This window comes from Ptychodera flava (assembly GCF_041260155.1).
Source record: "Ptychodera flava strain L36383 chromosome 3 unlocalized genomic scaffold, AS_Pfla_20210202 Scaffold_25__1_contigs__length_14229661_pilon, whole genome shotgun sequence".
Lineage (NCBI taxonomy): Eukaryota > Metazoa > Hemichordata > Enteropneusta > Ptychoderidae > Ptychodera > Ptychodera flava.
The window spans coordinates 5,601,546-5,629,339 of record NW_027248279.1 but is presented as its reverse complement, the minus strand read 5'-3'; the positions used below and the strand labels follow the sequence as shown (position 1 = coordinate 5,629,339).

At 36.0% G+C, this 27,794-nt stretch overlaps 3 protein-coding genes and 1 long non-coding RNA gene across 4 annotated transcripts in view; 3 read left to right on the top strand and 1 right to left on the bottom strand.

Moving 5' to 3' along the window:
* Window positions 1–10,957, top strand: part of LOC139125519 (cingulin-like) — a 161,625-nt gene extending 150,668 nt beyond the window's left edge. Inside the window, exon 9 of the mRNA XM_070691583.1 lies at window positions 10,867–10,957. The gene's annotated coding sequence lies outside the window, so the exon portion shown is untranslated. The remainder of the gene's footprint in view (window positions 1–10,866) is intronic.
* The window catches only part of LOC139125527 (peptidoglycan DL-endopeptidase CwlO-like), a 41,463-nt gene extending 22,177 nt beyond the window's left edge, over window positions 1–19,286 (top strand). The window contains exon 3 of the mRNA XM_070691592.1: window positions 18,648–19,286. Coding sequence (XP_070547693.1) covers window positions 18,648–18,751 — 104 coding nt within the window. The 3' untranslated portion in view covers window positions 18,752–19,286. The remainder of the gene's footprint in view (window positions 1–18,647) is intronic.
* On the top strand, window positions 201–9,469 carry LOC139125521 (myosin-2 heavy chain, non muscle-like). Its single transcript, XM_070691587.1, has 8 exons — window positions 201–383; window positions 1,754–3,417; window positions 4,661–5,149; window positions 5,300–5,385; window positions 5,617–5,674; window positions 6,308–6,562; window positions 7,258–8,100; window positions 8,477–9,469. Exons 3-8 carry the CDS (start codon window positions 4,948–4,950, stop codon window positions 8,569–8,571), a joined length of 1,539 nt encoding a protein of 512 aa, XP_070547688.1. The 5' UTR covers window positions 201–383; window positions 1,754–3,417; window positions 4,661–4,947; the 3' UTR covers window positions 8,572–9,469.
* LOC139125530 (uncharacterized) lies at window positions 12,913–18,716 on the bottom strand. Its single transcript, XR_011550262.1, has 5 exons — window positions 18,596–18,716; window positions 17,400–17,497; window positions 14,920–15,015; window positions 13,996–14,081; window positions 12,913–12,956 (listed from the first exon to the last, which is right to left on the bottom strand). It is a non-coding gene; the product is annotated as an uncharacterized lncRNA (long non-coding RNA).
* Window positions 19,287–27,794: the final 8,508 nt, after the last annotated feature.

Here is a 27,794-nt window from a genome sequence, read left to right as displayed (position 1 = left end):
CAGCGATTAAATCGATATCTTACCTAGACTGAAGTCGCAATGTAAGGTATACAACAACATTTGTACACAACCCATTCAACAACTTTGAATTATGAGACTGCAAGTGTAGTGGAGCGTAGCAAGGACAAACGAGTTGCCTGGCCCCGGAGTCCCTACATCTGACCCGGGACCTGTTTGAACTTTACCCTTCTGTCGTACCACTTACACTTACGGACATTTCTACTGGTGCGAATATCTGCTCAATCCAGAGCAGCTTAAACGTAGACACACATACAGAGAAAATTCCTTTCATCAACCGGTCACCTTGTAAACTTCCACTTCTCAATCTCAGTTTTTATGATCACTGACGTTCAATAATGTATTCAGCAAGACCAGAGGACAAGGTAGGCACTCCTTGTTACTGTTGTAAACAAGACGCCATTTTTATTCGTACGCCATGTTTGCATTAAACAAACTGAAAAACACCCATGAAGTGGAGGAGGAAACTAATTTTTAAACCTTTCTAGAATACGTACCTGCCTTATTGACGACCTATTGTCCAACTATTCTGTTCAAGCCATGACGAAAACCCAAGAAGCACGTTAAAAATAGTTTGTATCAGACAACGATGCATTGCGTACTGTAAGCTTATGTGTTCATAATTCACTCGGTAACTTAAGAATTAAAAATGAAAACACCTAGAATCAGTAAAAATTTTACTCAGATGCAACTGTGGAAAAATGAATCAATGCAGGCTTGTATTAAAGGACCGAACATTACACAGTTCAGTGTGTTTCGATACATACCGGTCGCCGCGTAGTATGCATAGAAAAAGTAGGCTATGCATACTGCGCGTCGGCCGCTATGCATCCAACCACACGGAACTGTGGAACATTACATATACAGTCTACATTACAGTATACTTATGATAGTGTCAACACAAAATAAATGTCGATTATCACGTCTGGTTCATTCGGAAGGAAATAGAATATCAAGCCCAATCTCTTCAATGGTGATTATGTTAGAAACAGTGGAAACCAACTTATCGTTATGCCATGCATAGACACACCATAACAGAGACAGAGAGAGAGAGAGAGAGAGAGAGAGAGAGAGAGAGAGAGAGAGAGAGAGAGAGAGAGAGAGAGAGAGAGAGAGAGAGAGAGAGAGAGAGAGAGTGTGTGTGTGTGTATGTGTGTGTGTGTGTTTGTGAAAGTCGATACTGCTTTGTCCCTTTCTGACTAAATGCAAAGGGAGTTTGAACAGAAAACCGTATCTGAGCTTCAACTGACTAGATAAAACAAGATTTATATGACTGTAAATGTAAAGTGACCAAAACTATATATATAATATATATATATATAATATATATTATATATATATATATATTATATATATATATATATATATATATATAATATATATAATATATATGTATATATATATCTTATATATATATATGCCATGCTAGACACACACACATATATATATATATATATATATATATATATATATATATATGTATATATATATCTTATATATATATATATATATATATATATATATATATATATATATATATATATATATAAGATTTGGGTCACTTTGCAGTTACAGTCGTATATATAATATATATATATATATATATATATATATATATATATATATATATATACTGATTTAATAGCCGATTTAAAGTACAACGTTGGCAAAATGTAATAAGGTGATGAATAATAGTCTACGCTGAAATTGTAAAGCTTTATTTGCACATTTTCAGGAGAATACGGACCCCATGAGCAAAGTATTTGACAGACTTGTGACAGTGTTATTCGTATTTACATCATGGATCACCTCACGGTACAACACTCCAGGGCTAAACTGGAAGATTGTGACTGATTTCTGTACAAAATATGCTTTTTCGTATCCATCACGAAAGATATGCTGCACTGTTATTGATGTTGAGGTTGGAGATGATAAAAGGGAGAGTGCTAAAATTGCTGGTGTTACTCTGATCCCTGCACGTAGAAAGTCATCATTGGACCATAAACGACATCCTCCTAAATTAGAATGGTTACTAAATCATGAAATCCACTACCCAAAACTTGGAGATTTGGAAAATGTTAAATACGTGGTAGGACATGACTCTATGACTGCTGAAGCTGCTAAAGATATTCGTGACAGTCTGTTCCCAAAAGCTGAGCTTCATCTCCTTAAGGTTGACTTACCAGGAGTACTGGTCGTGTTTGACAAATGGGACGTTGAGAAATATGGCCTACCAGAATTACACAGATCGTTTATGAAATTTTTTGCCAGAAAAAATGGTAATGGTGTTAAAGTCTATGCGACCATACTTGATGTCACAATAAGTGAAACTCAGCAGGAAGATGCAGAAAAGGCTGGTATTACCTTGATCCCTGCTAGAAGAGCAGAACACCTTGATCCTGAGGATGATCCTATAAATATCCGTTGGCTGTCTTACCCAGAAAGTCATTACCCTGAACTAAGTGGCCTACCGAACATCCAATATGTGATTGGTTATGCTCCAATGACGGCTAAAGCTGCTGCTAATATCCGCAGGACTCTATTTCCTCAAGCCAAGCTGTACCAGATCAACGCAATTCATCCTGATTACCATGCCACTATGACAAGTGAAGCACAGAGTAAACTAGAAAGGGACATGCTGAATATTGCTAAGGAAGCAGACGCCATGGTGTCCATTGGTCCCAGTATGCATGCGTACTTTGAGAATGCATACAGGGCAATTCCTGAGAGGACAATTCCACACATTGAACTTCTGCCAAAAGTTGGAGAGTGTTTCCAGAAACAAGCTATCGAGGCCCAGGAAAATATTCCACAGCATGTCATACTATCATATGGTGAGCTAGACTGTCATGCTGATATTATTAGTGATTACAGCAAGATTGCATCCGTACTTGGAAAGGTTGCAGCAGCTCAGGACGAAGTGTGTGGTCATTCCATTAAATGGAATATTCTGGACGGTCCAACGGAGACAGTTGAGGCAACAGAAAATGATCTCAACAAGTTAACTCTGTGTGACTTTGAATTTGCGAAACTAAAACCGACAGCTACCATCAGTCAACTGTTAACTCATTTTCAACAATCCCATCTCTGTATCATGTGTTCGCGCCGTACAGACTTTGGCTTTTATGGTTTAGAGGCAATTGCGGCTGGATTGCCAACGATGCTTATAGAAACTCTCAGTTAGGAGCATTCGTCACCAAATATTTAAAAGCGTACAAAGCCTCTTCCTTGTGAAAAGCGAACAAGAATGGCACGAGAAAGTGATGCAGCAATAGAAGATACTGAAACAGCACTGAAATGGGCTAGTGAACTGAAGAAAGCATATTAGAGTGTAAAGAGGTTGACCAAAGCTATGCTAGATTTGCTGCCTGTTCACAGATGAGAAGGAACCGAGTGAAGGTAACTGTATTTAAGAAATGATGAGTGAGGAACTTTTCATATTCGTTAATTAATGATGAACGACACAGATACGTAAACACAATATACCCTCTTTGAAATACATTATTATAGCTGTAACAATGTCTAAACACAGCTATATTGATAACTGGCTGGTTATTTCTACATCATAAGCAAGGGTACTTGTCATGTTACTATTCACATACTGTTGCTGAAAAGCTGTTAAAGCTGTGAGACTATTAATCGTTTCCCAGAAAACCTGTTGTATAGCGACATTATAATCTACTTTGTTCTTTTCAATGTATCTACAACTCACATTGCACGCAATGTCCCTGGCTAGTGGAGTATATGTGAATGGAAATCCAACATTTCAAGCGACTGGTCAGGCAGAAAGCTATATGGTATGTATTTATGTATGTATGTATGTATGTGTGTGTGTGTATGTTTGTATGTATGTATGTATGTATGTATGTATGTATGTATGTATGTATGTATGTATGTATGTATGTATGTATGTATGTATGTATGTATGTATGTATGTATGTATGTATGTATGTATGTATGTATGTATGTATGTATGTATGTATGTATGTATGTATGTATGTATGTATGTATGTATGTATGTATGTATGTATGTATGTATGTATGTATGTATGTATGTGTGTGTGTGTGTATGTATGTGTGTATGTAATGTATGTATCAACAATTCCAAAACCACAGCACCTTCCATCGTAGGTGATGTGAATTTGTTCAAATGAAAATGTCTGTGTAAAAATATGCAAATGAGGTAAAAAAATGGAAAATCTTGCAAATTGCTAAAACTTTCTACCCACAGGCCAGATTTGGTTGAAACTTGGTATTCAGGTTATTTATGGTATAAACTTTTGTTAAATTTGTGCAAATTGTGGTGCAATTCTAATAGTTGCATTTTTTCGGGCAATTTTTCCCATTTTTGGTCAAAGAACATTTTCTGTGAAATCGCTCATCCGTTTGTTTTGGAACTCGGTATGCACGTTCCTATGGGTAAGCTTCTTTAAGTACGCTAATAATTTGAGTTTGTTTGTTTCCCCTTTCTTCGCAAAATTCAATCCATTACTCTGTTAAAATGACAAAATGAATACACCTTAAATTACCTCTTTCGCGTACGGAACAAAAGACAGTATGTCAAGTTATTTCATTCAAATAGTATTAATCCGAGTATGGCTTATTACTGTAACTCAAGAAATGATTTCTTTGTGTCAACTAGACCTTGCTGTCACCATTGAACTGAACACACAACCATGGAAACAGCGCTTGAAAGAGCTAAGAGAACAACGGGAAATGGTGTTAAGGGAACGACAGATGATCAGACTACACTTGATGCATTGACGCAGGCTATTCAGAAAGTAACTGAAGTCTTCTGAGGTGCAAACAAGCCTTAAGAGAAAAGCTGATCAGGTGATAGAAGATGAGAGTGAGCAGCTGAAGAGACTCTGCTGTGATGCAAATGTTGGAGTGAATCAGGTGACAAAGATCACTAAAGGGTCTCTTGCAATGTTACTTAACTTCCTCAGTATTTTAGGTCTTTACAGATTCAAGTCAAGTGTTCAGACTGGGAGATTTGCTGAGTTATACGAACCATGGTTGATAACAGATGAGATGAGAGAGATAGCTGCTAAAGTGAACTTACCCCTGAAACTACAAGTCACATATGACGAGAAGAAGTTTCGTGAACTTGACGCTTTCTTCATTAAGCGTGAGTTTCTGCACATTTGCCTAAGTTTTATTGAGATAACAGGGAAGTTCAGCTACACTCTGCTAACCTTCATGACGGTATTATATCAATCCAGCATGTAAAAAATTTCTGACATAATTACATGTTTCAAATATTTTCTTTGTACCACAGGGGATGGAAGTATATCTGACTCCTTGGGGAATGTTGATGGTCACAATGGATGCAGATTTGTAAAACAACCACAGTCAAGCCTCCTGGTAAAGTAGTCATTACTGAGTAACACAATAAAATAGAGGACTACATTTAAGCGATATATATTAGTACTAGTAATAGTAATGCAGGCAACATACGTTACCTACACAATATCTGACCAAATGCTAAAGAGTATCTCATTGAGCAGTTCTTGTTTTATTTATACAAGGAAAAAACAAAATGATAGTTGACGTGTACGTTGAGGTATATTAATATTGAAATCTGCTTCTCTTCAGGTGGAACAACAATCCTTCAACAAAGCAAACGCTGACACTGAGGAGACGATTCCATTAGGTAATGTAATTGACATCAATATGCTATACTGCTGTCGATTAAAATATCGATTGCAGTCTTCGAGAGGGTACCGGGGTACCATTTCGAAAAGCTATTTATCTTAATGCACCTAATGAAGTATAAGATCGACTGTACTGATTTTGGAGTGAAAGGAAAATGTCACCATAGAAACTGAAACATTCCGTCGGTATTTGGATGCCACACATAGCTACCATTTCTGCCGGTATTGGTAATTCTACATTGGAAGAACAAGCAAATGCTTACAACTACAGTATGCAGCGAATGTCACCACCAAACGCGGTTTCAGATTCACTTGATTTCTCCTAATAGAAGTCATTCGGATAAATTCTTTTTTCCATTTCACTCCATCCCGTCTCAGAACCACACTACACTGCAGTTGTTTCCATTCATATTAATATGAGTATACATTCAATGAGTCTCTTAAATTAAAATATCCCGTCGGTACTTGGGTGTCACGCACTACCATTTCTGCTGGAATCATTCAGACGACCAAAAGTTTTTTTCATTTCTGTCCATTCCTTCTCAGAACCAATACATTGCAGTTGTTTTCTATTCATATTAATGTGAGTCTATATTTAATGTGGTTGATTTTTCATTGTGTATTTTTTGCAGCCAGGAGACTGATACTTTTCAAACACGACCGAGTACTGCAGAGTCAGCGAATGACAGCACTGTGCTTGCTACAAATTCTCAATATTGGTAACTCAGCAGACATCAAACATATCACTTGTGATGTCATACAAGTACCATTGGACATATCAGAAAGGATCAGGCGTATTCTCTTATCCAAGCAGGAGATACTGTCATTGTTAGGAATAAGGGCATTCCTGGTTACTGACACGGAAGATGAGGAAATGACTACAGGAGGTAAAGTGATCATTTAAAGTTTCCACTTGTTCTAATTTTCAACCTAGCAAGGTATGGCAGTATAAAAACATTGAAATTGTCCACAATATGATGTAGAGGCCTGGTTGGCCACTTCGTGAGAAACAAAGGCTGCAGTACAGGAAGTCGAAGTTTAATTTCTTTAAATTAGTCTTGTCTTTACTTCTTATCATGGTTTGTCTGAAAGATAATTATTTCATGCTAAGTTTCAAGAAACCGTGGATTACGAAACATTTCACATCTTTTATTGTTTTTGTGGAGTCTCTGAAATATAACAAATGTCCAGTTTGGCTCATCAGTTGCAACATGGTCGGATCTTTCTCAGTTTACTCTGTTTGCACTGAAGATTAAATTTTTGCTGAACATGATTTCAATCATCAAGAAAGATCAAGGAGCCATTTTAAAGCTAAACACAAACTTTGATTGGAAAATCTATAATGATATGATAATGCAGGCTGAAACATTCAGTCAAATCACACAACAAAAGAGTGCCATTACTAGGACATTCGCATCTTTCCTTATTATAAAGCCTATTTACAGTGGTCAATATTTTTAATATGAGTAAAAGAGGAAGAATAGAGATTTAAAACATAGAACAACTTATGTGTAAGACATGTTTTATTTATATTTTTCACATTATAATGTTTACAAAAATAATATATTTTCTTCTTTAACAGCCCTAGCAGCACAATTAGAAATACATGGCACTACAGTTTCAGCAATAACAACTACACACAGAAGTTTACTTGTTAGAGGCTTATTGCTGTTTGATATCAGTCAACCAAAAGTTGGTAGCTATTGTGATTTGTGCTTTCTAGATTTAGAGGAGACAGGTAGACAGAGGGATAGGCAAACACTGGTTCTGAAAGATCAGCTACACAAAGAGAGAGAAGGAAAAAGTTCGATGGAAGAACAGCATAAGAAAACACTGAAGGAGTTAGACAGAGCTATTAAGGAAGTGAAGCATCTGAAAGATGATTTAGACAACACTTTGAAGGAAAGGAATGAGGTAGAAAAGCAAAAGGAAAAGGCTAAGCAAGAAGCTGATGTTTTTAAAGCTCGGCTAGATCAAGTGAAAGAAGGAAAGTCGCTCTTAGATAAACAGAATCAGGACAGACTTGAAGAGTTAGATAAGGCTGAGAAAATTGCAACAGACAAAGCCATGGAAATTATATCTCTTAAAAAGGAAATACACGATTTGGAAACAAAACTTTCTGAAAGCAGTGATTTAGTGACTAAAATGCAAGCACAACTATCAGATGCAGAAAACAGAGTTATAGAAAGTGACACAATAAAAGATGAATTCGAAAAAGCCCAAAAGGAAAATGCACATCTTAAACATCAGTTAGACAAAGCCATGGAGGTAGTTAAACAACTGGACGATCAGTCAGATCAGTCAGTGCCAGCTGTAGTAGAAAAGACTCAGATACAAGAGGAGCTGGACAGAGAGAGGAAAGAGAAAAGTCTACCACGGGCTGCAGGTAAAGAGACGGATGATTTGGAGAAAAAAGAGGTGAAAGGTAAGAAAACACAATTTTGATTTCTAAATAATAGTAATTTTCTTATAAGTGATTCAAAATCCAAACAATAATTTGATTTACTAAATTACATTTGTCAGAGAAAAAGTACAATATTTAATGTGACAAGCAGATAAATATCTCATGAGGCAAAAGCATTTACTCGGTATAAAAAATCATCAATTATTTTCCTACAATAATCTTGTGGTAAGAAATGTTTGTATATGTCCATACATTCTGACTGAATAATGTGAAATTAATTCATTGTGTAGTGATATCAGTAGCTTGTACAATTAAAAATCTTGAAATGCAAACTGATAATTACATGATTTAAAGGTGTCATGAAACTTCAAAGTCAGAATTATACATCCATTTGCAGAAAAGAGTGATTCTGGTAGTGTGTTCAGCAAGCTAAGAAAATTTGTGGCTGGAACATCAGGTAAATATAACTTATTATTATTATTCACCTCCTAAGTAAGCTTCATGAATGTTATACATGTATTCTTAAAATCCCAACCCATAAATATTTTCATAAATCAATTCAGTTTTAATATTGCAAAGTGACTCGTATTGTCTGTCAGACAGTCTGTCTTACTGAATGTAAATGTCTGCACTGTTCCTCAGAAGGAATAATTTAGAGATGGACTTTGGTAAAGTTGATATAACTTTGTCTAAACTGAAATTCAATATTCTACAAAACGTATCTTTTTACATCTCAACAAATGCCCTGCATAAGTATTGGTTATGCAATGAATTTCAAAATACAATAAAAATATACCTCCTGATGGCTGAAAATAAGGCTATGTTCACAAAAACATGGTGAGAGGGGGAGGCTAGAGGAATTCAGGTTTCGAAATTTTGGGGATAGTGGAGGGGGACTTGAAAAGTTTTTCACTGCCTATAGTGGGTACGAAATATTTTGGTTCCTTATTACCTTTTCCAATTCCAAGGTTTGTCAGATTATTCAATGCAAAATGAATAACATTTTAAGGTCATCCAATTGGTCTAATGCTGTAAGTATTAATTAAATAAAATCTAGAACCATTTTGTCACATTTCATGACTTTTATCTCGAAAAAATCTCAACATGTATGATTTTCCGTTAAAAAAACCAAACAAGTGGGTCTAGTAGTGGGTAGAAGCTACAGCTGTTGATAATATTTTCAAACTTTCTATGCAATATATCAAAACAGTTTCTTGCTGTCTCTCTACAGTATGCTGAAACACAATATTCAGTTTGTCAACAAAGCCTGTATATATAAATGTGTATTGGATGATAATTTACTTAAAGTCCAGACTGAAAGTCTGTCAGTGATACAAATGCACAGTATACATACACAGGCTGTGTTTGCAAGCTGAATACTGGACAGTTCAATATGCTGCAGGGAGTAGAGCCAGTGTCACTGTTACTGCATATTGGCAGTAACAGAGATAGCTCTGACTCTGATGTAGTTGAAGAAGAATTTGGGTCAAATGACGCCCATGTCAGTGAAATATACTTGTACATAAGATCAGTCCAAAGAGCAACGCATTATATGGAAGACCAGGAAACTGGAAAAATTTTCAGGGATTTTTAAATTCTGGCATCAAATAAAAAAAGAAAAAAGACCGAGTCACCATGCTTGATTTTCTAAATTTTCACATTCTCACAGTAAAATAACACAAAAGTAAAACTTTGAACAGTAAAAACTCTCATTTAAACACAAAAATATGTGACTGAATGGAATATTTACTATTTCAACTAAATTTGCTATTGTTATACACCCAAAGTTTGAGAGATTAAAATGTTTATTTTATGAAATATTTTCACCTTCCAGTATTGTTAAATTTTGAGCTGTATCTAAGTCGTATATGTCTTGTACTTTTGAAAAAATATTTTTGGTAGGTCAGTTTGGTCAGTTTTTCACAATTTGGCAAAATGGAATTCACAATTTGCATACGCTCTCATGATCGTCATTTTGTGTGCTCTTCAGCAGGTTCCATTGACCTGGTCAGAGTTGGATTAACTCAAGTTGGCTTTGACTGATAAATCCAGAAAGTTCATTTATGCATTTATATATGAATCAATTTAAGACCTTTCCTTACAGAAATATGGCTCTATAAACTGCTAGTAACAGGTAGCGTCGCACATATGCGAGTAGGACTGCCCAATACATATTCATTTTTTCTTTGCAACCCCACTAATTATGCAGCTATATGATAATATGGGGGCTTGAAAAATTTTAATCATATAGATGGGGATCTTGAAAATTTATTAGGCGGTGTCTAAAAAAATAAGCTTTCAATCGTGATTCCTCCTGTCATACCAAAAGAACTCAATAACGGTTGCCATTGGGTGTAATCCTTCATTGTTAATAGAGAATATGATTCAACATGAGACACAGCAATATGCTTGCAAATGTTTTCTTTGACAATTACTTAGCTTTACGCAAACCAGAAAAAATACTTTTAAAATATATGAAATGACGAAAATAATGTAATTACTTTCCTTCAGACTTTTGTCTTCCCAATGAGTTTTCAGCCAAGTTTCACGGAAAACATTTCAATAGTTTGTTTTCATGATATTTTAGGTGTTGCATTTGTATTCAGATTTGCAAAAATTTTAAAATAATATTTTCAAAAGGTTTTCAAAGTGTGACCTAAATTCATATAAACTGCAAACTACATGATCATTGGTAACGTTTGCCAAAAAGGTAAAAAGCTTATTGTTGTAAATTTCCTGCTCAAAAAAACCTTAATTTTATTTCTCAAACAATTTTACACGTCATAGACACATCTACCTCAAGAGGACCACATGCATCAATTACTAAACTAAAGCCTTCTGCTAGCACACGGTATATTCGTCAGAAAGGGAAACTGGCAGATAGATATGGAGGTGAGTATATGGAGGCATGTTGGTGGTGATCGAGCAGCAGTACTCTAACTTGATGAGTGTTTCAGTAACTCAAATGACAGGTCAGATAATTGGGTGTGGTACCAATGTACTCCTTATAGTTAAAAGCTCTCTGTCCTTAGTGCTGGAGTAAATTTCCTGCATGACTTACTTGTCAATATTTAGAAAGATTTATATCTTTATTGATAAAACACATCACATATTCCAAAATAAGACAAGATAAATTGGCAATATTGTGGCTGTACCATTACTTTTCATTAGCAATACTCCATCAAAGTTTACAAACATTGGTTTTATGTTCTGAAAACATCTACTACGCCAGAGAACTATTTTAGTTTTGCATATGGTCTCCTATCCCTATTTTGAATCCGATTAGGGTCCACTACATCCTGCCAAGTGGTCCACTACTGCCAGCTGTATCTGACTGGTTGGTAAATTATTCAACGTAAATAGATTAATATTTAGGGGTTATTACATGAAGTTTGGTTGATACCGTGTCGTATTCAAGTGATGTGTCCGTATTTTGATGAGTTGCCCAGCAACAAGTCAAAATGCAATTCATGGAAAAACAAAGTGGGTAAAAGGGTAAGACGGCAACAACATTCTGAGTTTGATAAAGAAAATGCAATTTCAATGAAATAACATAATGAGCAAATGAGTAAGCTTCAACTTCTTTGTATGCTCCGTAGTTGAAAACAAGGAGATCTAAAAGTTCATAATTATGGGTGTATCCATAAAACTGAATTGTTTGACATGCATGTCAACCAATTCAGTTTCATGGAAATTTTGGCTTGGTGCGGATAAACAACTGTGTGAAATGTGACGTTGGGACGGAAACACAAAGTCCATAATTTAGACATGTCATTGATAATCTGTAAGAAGGACTAAACCATGTAGGTGAGTGAAATATCAAGCTTTAGTCATGAGTTCAAAATTTATTGTTGTGCTGAGGTTCGCGGAACTGACTTGATGACATCTAGTGGTGCGGAGATGTACATTTGGTAGGCATCACTGCGGCATCGTCTGAATGTCTTGATCAACCATTCACGTAGATTTGCATCACCTGCAGTGGTTGCTGTACCAGAGCAGAAACTGTGTGCAGAGTAGTGGCTTACATTTGGGACACCAGCCTGTGTGAGTGCCAAATGAATGAGTCTGCCTGGTTAGGAAAGTGTCATCGTTGAATATGAATGCTGGTTTGTCCCTGTTGAAAAGATGAGGGATGGTCATAGAATAGTTCATGTGTTACTGCGCAGATAGAAGTGTTGGTCAGTGTGATGATGTCCTCGCCTGTATGGATGTGTCTTTGCTGGCTTTATGTTAATGATCAGCACATTAGTGCATGTGATGCCATCCTTAAGAGTGTTCAATGAGTGTCATAAGAGGTCTGTGTTGGTGATGCGAACTCACCGATGCATGGGTGAATGCTGACCAAAGCATTTTGATATTGTTCTGGTTGTATTGATGGGACTGGCGTAGTGTATTTATCAAGGTCCGCATTATAGTCAGATAGTGATTGGCAGTCACATCCGGGTTGGAACTCCGAGTTGTCATTTGATGCCTCAGAGTGTCCAATAGAGTTGTTGTTCATCAGTAATGTCTCTGTAGCCTGCTTCAGCATTCAACCACAGTAAAGCATTCAGATACAACTTGATAGTTTTGTATGTTAATGTCTGCGATGCTAGGTGAGTGATGAATAAAGTCACAGTTCTTTGTGTGACTGGTAGTAACTGCAGTTGGTACATTCTACAGAAATTCGCGTATCGTGTCTGGCCCACTATGTATGTGCGGTGGGTTGATGGTGCTGTACTGTTTGTCATGAAGAAGTGTGCACATTCTTCTAGGGTATTTACTGTCTGTAGATGTGGTTGAGTAATGATGCTGGGGATCCTCTTCAGTATATCCTTCATTATAGGAACTAGCGGGGGGGGGGGTTCTTCAGGTACAAGCTTGCGAAATCTGTCCATCTGCAATTGAGATAAAGAGTCGACATTAGAGATAGTGGTACCAGCCATGTGTGTTGCCATGACATGGCAGTTATTGGTTATGTAGATGAAGAAATTCTGACGATCAGTTCCATGATGTATGGGCAGCGTTAGGGTAATTTCGACCAGATTTTGACCACTGACTGGTTGTCACAGTGGAACATGATGCACTGCCCATGCAGTGATAGCGCCTTAGATATGATGTTCTTTCAATATGCATGTTGTGCACATCAGCCATGCTGTGATACTCAATCTGCACTAGGTGCCCTGTGCATTCTGTAGCTAGGAGTTTTGAGTCCTGAGTGCATCTCAATGACGTACCGGTACATTATACAGTACGTGTTCAATCTAGGATGTCGAAACAGGGGGCCACTATGGGCCCCTACTCCTGTCCTAAGGGGGTCATTTTAGAAAATTGGAGGCAATCATCAACACACATGTAAAACCCTTGAATTTTCTGCAAAAAATACTATGGTCTATCAAGTCATGAAATTGTGAATACTACAGATCGGCCCCCCCCCATAATCCAACCAAGCCCTACTGCAAAGTTGTCACCATACATACTCAACAGGCCCAACAATGGCAACAGCAAACTAACCTTTTCTTTTGATTCAATTATGTACTACTAACTTATGTGATGAACTCAAACAACTGAAAAAAAATTGCTAAGGACTGTGATTTTGGCTTTGGAGACAATCTAAGATTAGCGTACGTTTAGGATTTCTCCGAGAGAGGCCCCAATAGATACAGCGTTTAAACATTAAACTTGGATGTATCAGGAAAGTTATGATCCATGGTTCTGATCAAAGGATTTTATACAGCAGTGTTGTTCTTAAGCTGCAATAATAGTAGCCTTGGTGGGCTGGGCCATGCTGCTTGGGCTTCTGTCGTGCGGCTCGCGCTATGCCCCAACCAGGGCTACAATATGGGCCAACATCTGGCCACGTAAAAAAGAGCTGTAGATCTACATCCCACACTCAAGGCACACACACGACCACATTATCAGAGAATCTCGACTTACCGTGCGCAAATTTCACCATAATCCTGCTCCCGGATAATGTTAGAAACATTGAACCACGTATCAATGGTCTACTGTACTCCATGCAGCTGGAAAATGACAGTTAAATGATATTATAAATATGGAAAAACATATTCTCTCCAGATCCTACAGAATTCCAGTAATTGCATAGTACCAAGTTTTGAAAATGTCTGGAAATCAAAATGACCGTTAAAATTTGAATTTACTTGTCAAATGTTTCACAAAGGAATGGTTTCCTAATGAGTAAAAGCCCATATCCCTTCAGAGGTTAGAATTCAGAGAAAACCAGGAGAGAATACAAATATATTTTGAGGTCCAATTTCAAGAGTTACAGCTAGTGGGGCTTTAATTTTCCATTGGCTTCAACTGTTGTGCTAAGCTTAAGTTTCCTAGTTTAAAACATCAACCGGTCTGAGTCTTGTTGACAGCTGTTGCATTTACCACACACCTTCTTTAATTATCCACGGCCCTTAACACATCATTCCAAGGAACTTTTTGCTCAATAAATTACTTATTTTCCCTTTTCAAAAGAGTAACAAATATGAAACTATATCACTGCTGTGAAAGAAGAATCGAGTCATCCAATACTTGTACTTGATTCAACTGAAACAAGTAAAACAAAATGGTAAATTTATTTATTTTTTATTTGTTGCAACCCTTTTAAAGCAGGGACTCACTAAAAACAATAGGAGCAGCAAATTACACTGGGCACTGGAAATGCAAATAAAAAGTTACAGAAGAGCTAGCTGAAAAAAAATCTAAGAAAGAAAACAAGCCATTATTATCAATCAAAACATATTGTTAGCGACTAAAGCTGAAAAGAAAATGTTAGTAAAATTAAAAATTTCTTCCTACTAAAAATAAATAAATAAAATAAATACTTAATAAAATGTATGGTTACTTAACCATAGAATACAGCAGCAACCCTGGTCTTTCACTTCAAGTTACAGTATGTGTACACATTTCCTGACAATGACCAGCAACTCTTATTTCATTCCATTCCTGTAAGTAAAATGATTGAGGGCAGTATTCAGACACCTGGACAATACAATATTTCATGACTGAATTGTTTCCACAATAGTAATAGGAAAATACAGTGTTGGACCTCTTTAGAATGTCTTGTAACCAGATATGCTTGTCTAAGCACTAGGACACATACACTCAGAAAAACATGATGTGTAAAGACCATAAAATTCATCTGAATAGGTACCTAGTGGAGTTCCATTAAACACTAACTTTTGGCATATTTGCAACGAACATGTGTGGTTGTCTAAGGATGCTACTCAATTGACCTTGGCTACACATGTTTCATATGTTTCTGTCTGACGGTCATTATGCATGCACCTCAAACAATACCTTCCTGTTATTTCAGTAAGATGTTTATTCTTGTATTTTGTGAATAAATTTATATCATCACTTGCATAGCCGAGTGTCTGAAACTCTTTATGATAACTTGATAAATTTCACCTTGGTTACTCACCATAGAAACAGAGAAGTGCCCCTTGTCTTTCCAAGAAGTCTTTCACACTGTCATCACAATGGTTTGTCCAAATCCATTGTTTTGTCCAAATCCATTGTTTTGTGTGGCAAATTATGACCTGTCAACAGGGAAATGGAGTGAACAGGGATTATCTCTATGTAAAACAAATGTTTTCAGCATTACAGACATCAATAATTGCCATGAGGGTAAGACCGGGCACAAATTTCACAAATGTTACAAATCAATGTAATCCTTAGTAACCTTTGCATGGAAAACTAAACCATTGTTTTTTTTTCAATAGACTGTAACAAACACAGTAATATTATTTTATGATTAATGATTTGGAATTCAGGTTACTGATCATTGTCTATGATACATATCTAATCATCAAGAACATCTGTAAACCCCTTTTATCACACATGCAAGGTGTAATTTTGAAATCATTGTGTGGTATATCTGACCAGACACTTTTCCTTGGTTAAATATGGCAATGAGACTTCAGTACAGTACAGCAACCAAGATGGCTGTCATATGTACCATTAATCCATTTATCAGATGGTATTTCCATGGATGTAGAAAATTTTGGTTACAGGTGGCAAAAATAAAAATATACACAGTTATAGGTAGTGTGTCAACATATTAATTTTAGACAAAATGTCCTGCTTATTTTACTAAAGTAAAAATTTTCAGCTGACATCCGTTTGCTGGCTGTGAGCTACTTTCTACATCCATAATTTAGGAAATTTACGTTCACTATTAATCGAGTCATTCAGACATATAATCTGCTGCAATTACTGTATGCATATGCAAATTATCCATTATCTTTTATGTCACCCCTTAATATCTTTCACAGCTGATATATCTTGGTGTGATCAACATTTGTAGCAAATCTCATCAAATTGTGTGCAGTCGTTGTCAATATAAATCTGATTTTTCTAAAATCAGTAATTATGCAAATAAGCAAAAAGTAAGCCAGCCACACCCACTAAAAACTAATCAGTTCTTGCCATTTGCAAACTGAATCTATGTACCAGATTTGATTCTGATCTGATGAGCCGTTTTTGAGATATCGAGCACACAGACAGACAGACAGACGCACAGACAGACAGACACAGACAGACAGACAGACATCGCTGCGACATATGTTCACATGTGTGAACACGTGAGCAAAAAATGATCTTCCAACATGACAACAATCCAGTATTCTGATTTGAAGTTTTACAGATGATATCAACTATAGACTGCACCCATCTCTGATATCACAGCACTCCTATTTGCAATGTGAAATGTATCGTTTATCAACATGGTCAAGCATGTAGAAAATAGCTGGCAGTCAGAAAAAGACGACTGGCTATCAGCTAAAAATTACCGGCCATGAAAATTTAGTTTTAGTAAAAATCAGGACATTTTGCACAAGCTTATATATGCACACATAATACTTGTAAGCGCTTATACTTTTATTTTTGACACATAAAACCAAATCCTCGATGGTTTCATTCTAACTAGCCCAAACAAAACTTTACAAAATATCAGTTCATTCTCTTTTGCACCGGTCAGCAACTTCAAAAATTTCCTTGCTGTATACATTCCCTTATTATTTAAAATACTACTATAAATTTATCTACCTCCACTACCTGCCTTGGTTTATGCCTTGACCTTGAACTTAAATGAGACAACAATGTAGCATGCCTTCGCCCAGCACTGACACAAACCGGTATAGCCCATGCCAAACCCTGCATTCCTGATTTAATGTTTGTAATTTTAACTGAGTCTCGTATGTAACGGTACCTCTATACACAGGTTTTGCTGTTTTCAGCTCCACAATATGACAGTATGATAACAGCAGGGTAACAGTGATGGTCTGTGAAATGTCAAACAAACACGGATAATACAAATTCATACATACCTGCAAAGAAATCTTGACAGGTACCTAATCTAGCTGTCCCTATGTTTCAGTCATTTATCCAGAAGACATAATGGTAGCTCTGCACGCTACTGAAATGACTGCAAATAAATGAAAAATATTTCAGAATTATTTCTAACAGACTGTTGAGGGGCATGGTTCTACATAATTGCTGTAAATAGACAATAAAATTCATCCAAAATATTCCTACATTGACCCTTTGGTATCACACAAGTGTAAATAGATATGAAATCATTAGGTGCCTAGATGAGATTAAATAATCTCAAATATTGAAGTTTATAAAAATTCACAAATATCGATATTCTTAAATACAGCTGCTAGAAACAGAAACAAAGCTGGCCAAAATTATTTTTGAACAATACACACAAAAGAAGCCTAGAAACTGGAAAACTTGGAAAATTTAATTCATAATATGACATTAAACTGGTCCAATAATCATTTCCATTCAAGGTAATACATTACAAGGTCCATGGGACATTTGTGACAAATTTAAGTAGGACCATCCTGAACCACTGATAGTTAGTGGTGGTACCAGGTGTCCGCAATGGGTAAGCGTACCCTGCTAGCATGCTACACTCGTCAGGATTGTTCCCAAAATTGTCTAAATATTGTATGAAATGATACAGGATATGAATCAATGTAATAAGTCAAAGCCAGGAATGCTGTCGCTAATCATTTGAGTGACCGAGGTGTCATATTTGGCTACAATGTCATCATATCGACCGTAGAACTAAATAAATAAATAAATATCAACTTTGGAATAGTATCAGTCAGTGTTGTCATTTTGTCGGTTAAAATGCTCATAATTTTTGGTAAAAAATATGACTGTTCTCAACAAATCAGGTCATAAAGTCCTTCTATCACACTCTAGTGTAACTTACACCACAGTGTGATAGAAGCTACTAATTAAAATTTTGGTGAACTGTGCAATTTAAATGGTCTGAACTTTAGGCCATGTGAGATTTGAAATTAAAACAACTTTGAACAAAATTGAAACACCTGTGAAAATTATTGACATGACACTTTAAAGGTAAATGATTGTAAGGATTTCAGAAATTTGTTTACACAATAGAAAGGAATATTTTCCTCATGGAGCTTTCACAGAGTTAGACAAATCTCCGTGTCAATAAAAATGTTCACATCAATAATTTCCTTGGGTCAAAGAAATGAAAACTTACCTGCAGCTCCTATGATTAAACATTGACCTTTGACCTCTTCTTTACTCTACAGGTCACAAATGGACATTGCAGGTATTGGGCAGTATGAGTCTGGTACAGAGCCAGGACAGTTTAATTATCCAAATGGTCTGGCATGGCATGGAGATCAGCTTGTGATCTGTGACACAGAAAACCATCGCATACAAATACTTAATAAGAATAAGGTGGTTATAGAAATTATCACATTTGATGGTAAGTTTGTCAAAAAAATCAAGCCATGGGATGTGGCCATATCCCCTGATGGTCACTTCTTTATCACTGACATCGGTAATAACCAAATAATTATTTGTGACCAAAATAAAAAAATTATTCAAATTATTCCCCAAAGTGCAGACATTGAGGTTAGGAGCATTACTGTTATGGCAGCATTTATTTTTGTCACTGACAGCAAAGGTAAAAGTTTGATCAAATACAACATCAAAGATGGAAAACTTGTTGCAAGAGTCAGTGATCAATTCAGTGATCCACACTCTGTAATGGCTACTAGCAACAACCATCTCTTAGTGTCAGACTACAACAAACATGTCATTCATGTTTTAGATTCTGATTTGAATTTTCTGAATTCATATCGCAATGATAGGTTAAAGAATCCACAAGGCTTGGATGTTGATTCACACGGCAATATTTATATTTGTACAGATAGGTCGAATGGCATTGTAAAACTGAGATCTGATGGACAATTGGATTGTGTATTATTTGAAGGTGTTGGGTATCACCCAGACTCATTGCAGTCAATGATGACATCACAACAACAATTGCTCTCACAGCGTTGTCGTATCGGACGTTGTTTTCGTCTCCGTCTGTCCACCAAATCAGTGTATACTCTGTATCAACATAGATATGCATTACAATCTCATCAAAATATCACCATTTTTAACACATTTTTCACATCCTACACCCCAAGTTTGGACTAAAAATCTCTTGTCCTCAACTCGACACAGAACTTCATGTGCATCCGGATCAGAATTGTGAAAATTTTGGTGAAAAATTCAGAATTTTTTGAAAATGCATTGAAAGCAATGGACGGTCTGCATCGGTGACGTCATCGATTGTTTTGTTGACTTCAAGTAAAGTAGGTCAGTAGGTTTTCTCCATTTTTCTCAAAATCTAGAAATTTTAGACATCAAGTGTGGGCTAAAAATTTCTTGTTGACAACTCGATGGACACGTTTATGGTGGTTGAAAACCAAGTTTTAAAAATTTGGGTGAAAAATTTCTGACATTTTCATAAATGCATTGATTGCAATGAGCAGTTTGAATTGGTGACGTCACTGGAATGCCAAGTAAAGTTGGTCATGATAAGAATTTCTCAATTTTTGGTAGAATTACAAAATTTAGACATCAAGTGTGGGCTAAAATTTTATTGTGTATGAGTCGCTAGACTTGTCTATAGTGACCAGAATCCATGATGAGAATTTTTTGTGAACAAAATATGAGTAACTTTTGATAAATCATAATGAATGAATGAAAACAATCAATTGATTCTTGAAAATGCAGTGCTTAAAATTCAATCATTAAAATTCTCAAAATGGTTTTCAGGCTAAACACTGATTTGTGTACTTTGTACGGATTGACTGCTTTCATTGAAAAGAAAAACCAGCGATTTTATAATTTTCTAAACTCACAACAATGGAATATTCTGATGAGTATTGGACTGTCCTGACAAACCATCAGATCTCAATTACACAGAGAGACAAACGACCGGTACGGTTCATTTGTCAGTGAAATGTACTTGTAAAACATTACCTGTATATCCTGTGATAACTCCTGCATAATATACATTCGACGTTTTCATCGAATGTCGATGGTATACTCCAATAACAACGTTTACGGAAGGTAAACGAAGGGCGATACGTCCTGGCCAACGGCCATTACTGATCAACATTCAGTGCAGCGTATTTCCTAGTCATATCGCCCTCGTAAGGCGTAAGTCGTGTAGAGTTTACTTTCGTTTAAAAGAGGGCGCTATCACAAGATTCTCAATTTGCGATTTTTATTTGACGGTCACAATAACTAGCCGCAGAATGTCCTCGGCAAAGAAACTTTTCAGAGTCTTTATATATTTTATGATCAGACACGATGCGTTTCGACAAAATCAAAGACTTTCTTAATGAACTAGCGTTGAGGATAGTCCTCTATTTTAAAAAGAATCAATATTTTGTACGTTTTCTGTATCACATTTTAGACAAAATGTCCTGGCCAGTTTAAAAGAAAATGATTGTTGTTCTTCCTATGTTATATTTTTATATTTTGACAGTTAAATGAAAACATATCGTTTTTTCTTTTGTGCGTGTCATTCATAAAGACTTACGAATTCGTAGCTATTAACGGTTTTCTCCGCATATAATGTACTTTTCTCGCTTACATAGTTGTATATACTCTTAACATAACTCTCTCATTAACGAATCTAATGTTAACGTGATTCCGATACATACATACATACATAATACATACATACTACATACATACATACATACATACATACATACATACATACATATATTAATAATATATATATATATATATATATATATATATAATTATATATATATTTATATATTATATATATATATATATATATATATATATATTATATATATTATTATATATATATATATATATATATATATATATATGTATACCTTGTTTCCTACCTTGCATATGTCAGTCAACAGTGTTTGTATCAAAGTTTCTCACAGAAACTACGACTCCTTTGTCCAGGCATTGATAAGCTTGTCTCCCTTTGATATCGACATTCTACCATTTAAAATGTTAACAATGATGTTGTGTTTTCATATTTTAATAATTCTAGCAAACCGTTCATTCATCATGCATAAATTACATCGTCTTTGTAAATTGAAAATAGCATGGAGCATACTATTTTTGCTGAAATTTTTTATTAAATTCTATCTGCATTCATTTTAAATATCTTTTTGTAATTTGTAATTTGTTTTCTTTTGTTTGTGAATGTTTATACTGGTTTCCTTTATAATCCTAACCATGAGCTTGTACCATGGAATAAGTGACTGGCGCAAATTTGAATATTATATATTTGTGATATCAAATCATCAATAGCTGTACTCTGCTTAGACTGGTTAAGACTTTTTCAAATATTGGGTTTCTTAATTGTTCATGCCTTTGACAGCTTTGGAATTTACAATTAAGAAGACAATTAACAGATTAGATCACGTGCATCACGCAAACTATCTTAGCTGACATTCTTTCAAGAAATCAATGGGGTAAAAAATTAAGACACGTGAAAAAACAACATAATAGTTTATGAAAGAATTTGTATTTCTCTCTCAAAATGTCGACTTCAAGACTAAGTGCTTTTTACTGAATAATTTACAAAATGCAAGAAATATATCTTTGTAGTCCTATTATGATTTCTAACATAACGTGTAATGCTATGTAGTATGAGCAACTTTGAGAGAGAGAGAGAGAGAGAGAGAGAGAGAGAGAGAGAGAGAGAGAGAGAGAGAGAGAGAGAGAGAGAGAGAGAGAGAGGGGAGTGAGAGGGGCGGGTGAAATATTGACAACGAAACTATACAATTTACAAGTAAATTTCACCGAAATTGGCGGTTAGTTCTAAATCAAGGTCACGTAGTTGATCACAATGCGTCACGTTTAGATATCCTAGTAATTGCATGGCGTGTGAACACTTTCTCTGGACTGTAAATGTATCATCCATTGTTATTTGTTTCCTCCAATCATCAACAACAGATTTCGAATTCTTACTGTGGAAAATTTTGGTGATTTTCCCAGAGACGCGTGACCTGATAAACCACTGACAATGTCATCATCCTCGTTCAAGTCTATAAATTTATACAACTTTTGCATTTCTTGAATAGTGTATTTTTCAACATCCTCGTACCGGAGTATTGTGTACCATAACGAAATATATCCGGGGAATTTTGTACAACCAGCACATTTTCTCCAAGTCTCTGCAGTACTGCAAAATTTCGTCTTCACTTCCTCTTCGGATGAAATCCTTGTTAATCATGTTTAATGTGTTCCTGGAATTGAACACCGCCCTTGGGTCGCGAACGAGGTGAACAATCTTTACGTTTAATTTGGAATCAACCAACAGGGACCTCAACAAATTGATGTCATATATTCGAATGATCTAACAGCAATGTGTCGACGACTTTTACAGACTTCTGTCAGAGTTTTTCTAATTTGGCGCTTTCTTTTGGTGAATTTGTTGGTTGTCCGTCTGTCTTTGCACACCTCTGTTACAGAAAACGCTTTACCGAAATTACAGTTGGTTTGTACATTGAGTTGCCATTCCTCGGGAAGAAGTGCGTGAAAGTCACAGGTAAAGATAGAATGGAGGGTGTCAATGGACTTGCTGTCGAAGAGATAGTTGGACAATCTCCCTCCATGACGGCGTGTGTGTAAACTTCTATCGGTTCAAACATGTAGAAGAATTCTTTATTCTGATTGAAGAGTTCCCCGACAAAAGATGAACCGGTCCGTTTACTGGCAAAGATGATGACATGAACCGAATTTTTTGCTTGCCATGGTTCCAATCTTCAACGATCGGATGTCGATGTCAGAACACCGCTCCATTGGTGCTTGGTGCGTGTTAGCTACAGGGTTTATTAAAAGCTCTGCAAGAAATATTTACATTTTGTGTTAAAATGAATGGAGCAACAACTGCTATTTTGACATTTGGTCCGTTCATGTTATATGACTCCAAAGAAAACAGATTTTTGCGAAACCTTGAATGTAAAATCTCGCAAATTCCGAGGATCATAATTTAACTGTCATGCCATCGTTGGTATTTACCTTCAATAAGTATATATGTTTGACACTGTTTTTGAAACCATATAGGGGCCATAATCTTAGAGTCTTACTACTCGTATACATGTAGTTTAGAATATACTTGCTCTAAGTTCTTTGCCATATAAACATCACGAACGAGTAAGTTTAAGTATGAACTTCAGAAGGCTGCCGCGTTAGTGGTAGGCTGTTGCGTACATCGTTGACTGAACGCGATGGCCTTCGGATTTGTGAACCTTGCTGGGCCAATCAGTAGCTGCTGCCGAGAAAAGTCACGTGACTTGGAGTTGGTGTAGGTTTAGAAGAGCTTAGAAGCCATGCACTCATGCTACAACATCATTGAATCACTGAAACTCACCTCGTATCTTACATGTAAACATTGTGACACCCAAAAGCAGTGATAAAATTATGACACGAAGTGACGTCATCCGAACCATGACGTCAACCTTTACTCAAAGACCAGCCGACATTTTAATTTTGTGTCTGATAATAGAGAAAAAAAGAGAGAGAAGAAGATGGTTAATCATACAACTGTGAATCCAAACACATAGTGCCTGCTTGCTGCCACCAAAATACCACGTCTGCCTTATACCGCTTATGTTAAAAAATATTTTTCACGAAGAAATTTATCAGTTCCTCCTTTATATGATTACCAATATCATGTGACTACACGAACAGGTGAGTAAACAGTCCAAATAACAAAAGAAAAGTATCCAATAGTTTAAGATTTGTCCATATATGGTTGGCAATGCAGGATATTAAACATATTCTAAAAGGTACGCGGTATACATTCAAGAGGGCATGCACTCATACAAGCTTTAACGTACGTACGTACGTACGTACGCACGTACATACATACATACATACATACATACATACATACATACATACATACATACATACATACATACATACATACATACATACATACATACATACATACATACATACATACATACATACACATACATACATACATACATACATACATACATACATACATACATACACACATGTTGATGCTTGGAGATAAGCAGCGCGCACATGAATAGATAAACATTACGATAAGAATTATTGACAATTCATCTTGAATAAAGTCGTCATCTGTTGACGGCGATTTACGATATCTAGTTCTCCCACACACTTCGTAAAGCCACGTGGAGGGAGTCAGTGACGAGCAAAGGATGTTTTTTTGTAAAGACACATCCGACACGTGGATAGGCAAGCACCGATCTAGGATCCAAGACTGGTTTGTTGCGGACGGTAAGTGTTTATGACTTGATAGAGACGCGTGATGGTTGTATTCACAGTTATTAGAGTCCAGTATCGTTATGCTAAATCTATTAGCAAAGGATCAATATTTACAGGTACTGCGGAGTGAACTTTTTCATTGTTATAAAAATTTAAATATCTTCAAGCTCATACGCGCTGATGGCAAAAATGCACCGTGAACGATCGGACAGTGACCAAACACATGTGCATGTGTTCCATGAACAAAATATTCACGACTTTCGGAATACTTCGCGTAAAACGTACGAAAACAAGTTACTGGAACAGACACGTTTCTTGTTTTTGCAAATAAATACGCTTTGATCGAAGATAAAATATGCCATACGATTTGCTCATACTATATGGCAGACGTTTCTCTAACTTTTATCATCATCAATCAGGCTAAGATCAAGGACCATATGAAAATTGCAATCTTGCATACCCAATTTTTTTCCTCGAAAAGTCTATGTTCGAATGCAGAATATGTGTTCAAGAATACTACAGAAAATGTTTCTATTTTGTGTGCATGGCCTGTAATTCAGTTTTGTTGTGAACTGAGAGACTTTTGGAGTTGAGATATTATCATTAGTTAAATCACCAAGCTAACGTTACTGGCATTGAGCCGCTGTGACGTATGGTGTTGATGGTTTAAATTGTCTCCCTTCTTACATCACTTTTCATTTTCTTCAGATTGGTTGCTATGGCGATAAAGAAGACTATTAAATGGAAGCTTCTTCTTTGTTTTCTAGCGACTCAGCACATCGGCGTAGCAGACAACGATGCTGGTACAGGTACCTGTGACGTCGTATGCAACAAATGTGAAACTGTGTAATTACCATCTAAGCTTATGTATCGCTAGATCAACAACTCTTACAAACTGACAAACAAACGCGTTGTACATTTGATGAAATTTGTATGAATTTCGGAACACACTGGGACACCAACTGAACATACAGGTCCCATACTTTTGTTTTCTTTGGAAAAATGAATTTAAATTTAATATCGAGAGACGTCACAATGACAAATGCATGAAATATTCACATCTTATTAACTCTTTACAAGCTCAAGGTTATTCGATTGAACTCATTTGTTTTGAAGTCAGGTCGAGAGGACAAATAACGACAGACAATAAACTCAGACTTCTACAATTTCTTAAGGCACTGAAATTAAGTAAACAGCATAAAATCGTGATACGTGATATCAGTAAACTATGCCTTATCTCAAGCTATTGCCTATTTCATGCCAAAGATGAACCATCATGGTGTGAGGCTTCAATTTTGTCTTCTTCCAAAAGTGTTAATTCATAACACGTTAAGTGCAACTACTAAATAGAACTGTATAATGTAAATTTACCAACCCACTCATATGTACATCGGTATTATACAGAATTGCTTTTGTTTTGCGCAGGTTTTTTCTTTTCTGTTTAATTTCGATTTCTGGCGAATGTGTTTTTTTTTGTCTTTGGTGTGTTTTGTCTCCTTGTTAAATGTTTTTTTTTGTTTTGTTTGTTTTTTGCCCAGATGTTCTATGTCATGTTATTCATTGTTATTGCATTGCTTTGTTTGCCCTGCCTCTTGCCAGTTCGAGGAACATTTTGCCTTTCTCATATTCGGCTGAGGACCTGGGTTTTTTGTGTATCTTCTTTTTATTGATTATGAAATAAAAAGTGATTTATATAATATGTTTTCTTTTGAAAAAATGCGTCTGGAATACATAGGATACGTATAAACATAAGCACATCGGCAACTCCTTGATGGTGTGAGTTTGGATCCAAATTGACCTCACTGTCTTTCCAAAATATCTCAGGAAACTGCTATAAACAAACAGTCCATTCTCGGGAGCTTGACCATACTTATATTTTATCTGCTGAACGTGAAACCACTTCAATCATTATAGCACTGTTAGACCACACAAAGTGAAATTATTACTCTTGTCTCTTTCGAATTCCCTTTTGTCATTCTGGCCTTACTTTGTCAACAGACGTTTGAAAGCTGCATTGCAGAAGATGGGTAAAAATCATTTGATAAGCGATAATTCCCAAATGACAGGTGAGAAAATGCGATAATTTGAATATATGAAGATACATGGGGAAATTTTCATGGTCGAACCTGAAGGCAACTGAAGAACACTTCAGGAAGTTTCGACCCTGAAAACAGACTCGAAGACAGAGTGTATAACTAAATAAATGCAAAGTATGGAGAGCTGATGGAAATATGTTGCGAAAGAAAATTGGAAAAGTTCATGATGAAAAAAAGTCGAAACAACATCAGAATAGAATTGAAAAAAAACCAAACACAAAAATAACGATAAGTCGGACCGATGATTTTGTTTTGCAATATTTAGAAAATGCTGAAGAAAAATATTTGATGTTAAAATAATGTTGTGTTAAACTTGATGAATCTAAGATTTCAAGAAAAGTGTATAGACAGCTGAATTGAACCATGACAATTTATTACATTTCACGATGGAAGAGGTTAAGTAAGAATGCTGAAATGCTAAATCAATCATGATAAAAGATGTGAAAAATCGTCACTGATGCTGATATGGACACCTTAGACTTACTTTGACTGCACATTCAGCCATGCCTTGCAATCATGCCTCATGCACGGACAAAAAATGTGTCTTAAATTCGACAAGAATTCCTTGATTACCAAACTAAGTGGCGGAATAAAAGGAGAAGCACAAGCTTCCACTTCAATATTGTAGATTTATGCCACTAATTTCACAATCTGTAAATGGCCAAGTTCTGAAAACTTGGAAGTATAGCTTCAGTGTCTACATACACATGGATAAGCAATGTCCGTGAAACAAAATAAATATATGCTTCTGTTAGCATGTTACGGTAGAAACGTCTGGTAACACAAAAGTCAGATAGTATCTCCTTGTATAGATACTTGTTAGTCATTTACATATTGACAAAAAGCGAGGACATACAAGATGGAAAATGTTATTGCGAACTACGCGACATGACGTACTGGATAATATGTTCTGCACCAAACCTGCTGAGGAGCGATCAGCTTTATTTACAGCAGAAACCTAGACGATTGTTCAAATATTGACGTACCAGATCTTTGACCTCAGATAACTTACTAGGGTCATGGCCTGTG

Bases quoted from the DNA above. Each gene is read 5' to 3' on its own strand.
- LOC139125521 (XM_070691587.1), top strand. From the start codon at position 4,948: ATGTTACTTAACTTCCTCAGTATTTTAGGTCTTTACAGATTCAAGTCA. The intron at 5,150-5,299 runs GTGAGTTTCTGC...TTTGTACCACAG, and splicing joins TGACGCTTTCTTCATTAAGC to GGGATGGAAGTATATCTGAC. The intron at 5,386-5,616 runs GTAAAGTAGTCA...GCTTCTCTTCAG, and splicing joins AACCACAGTCAAGCCTCCTG to GTGGAACAACAATCCTTCAA.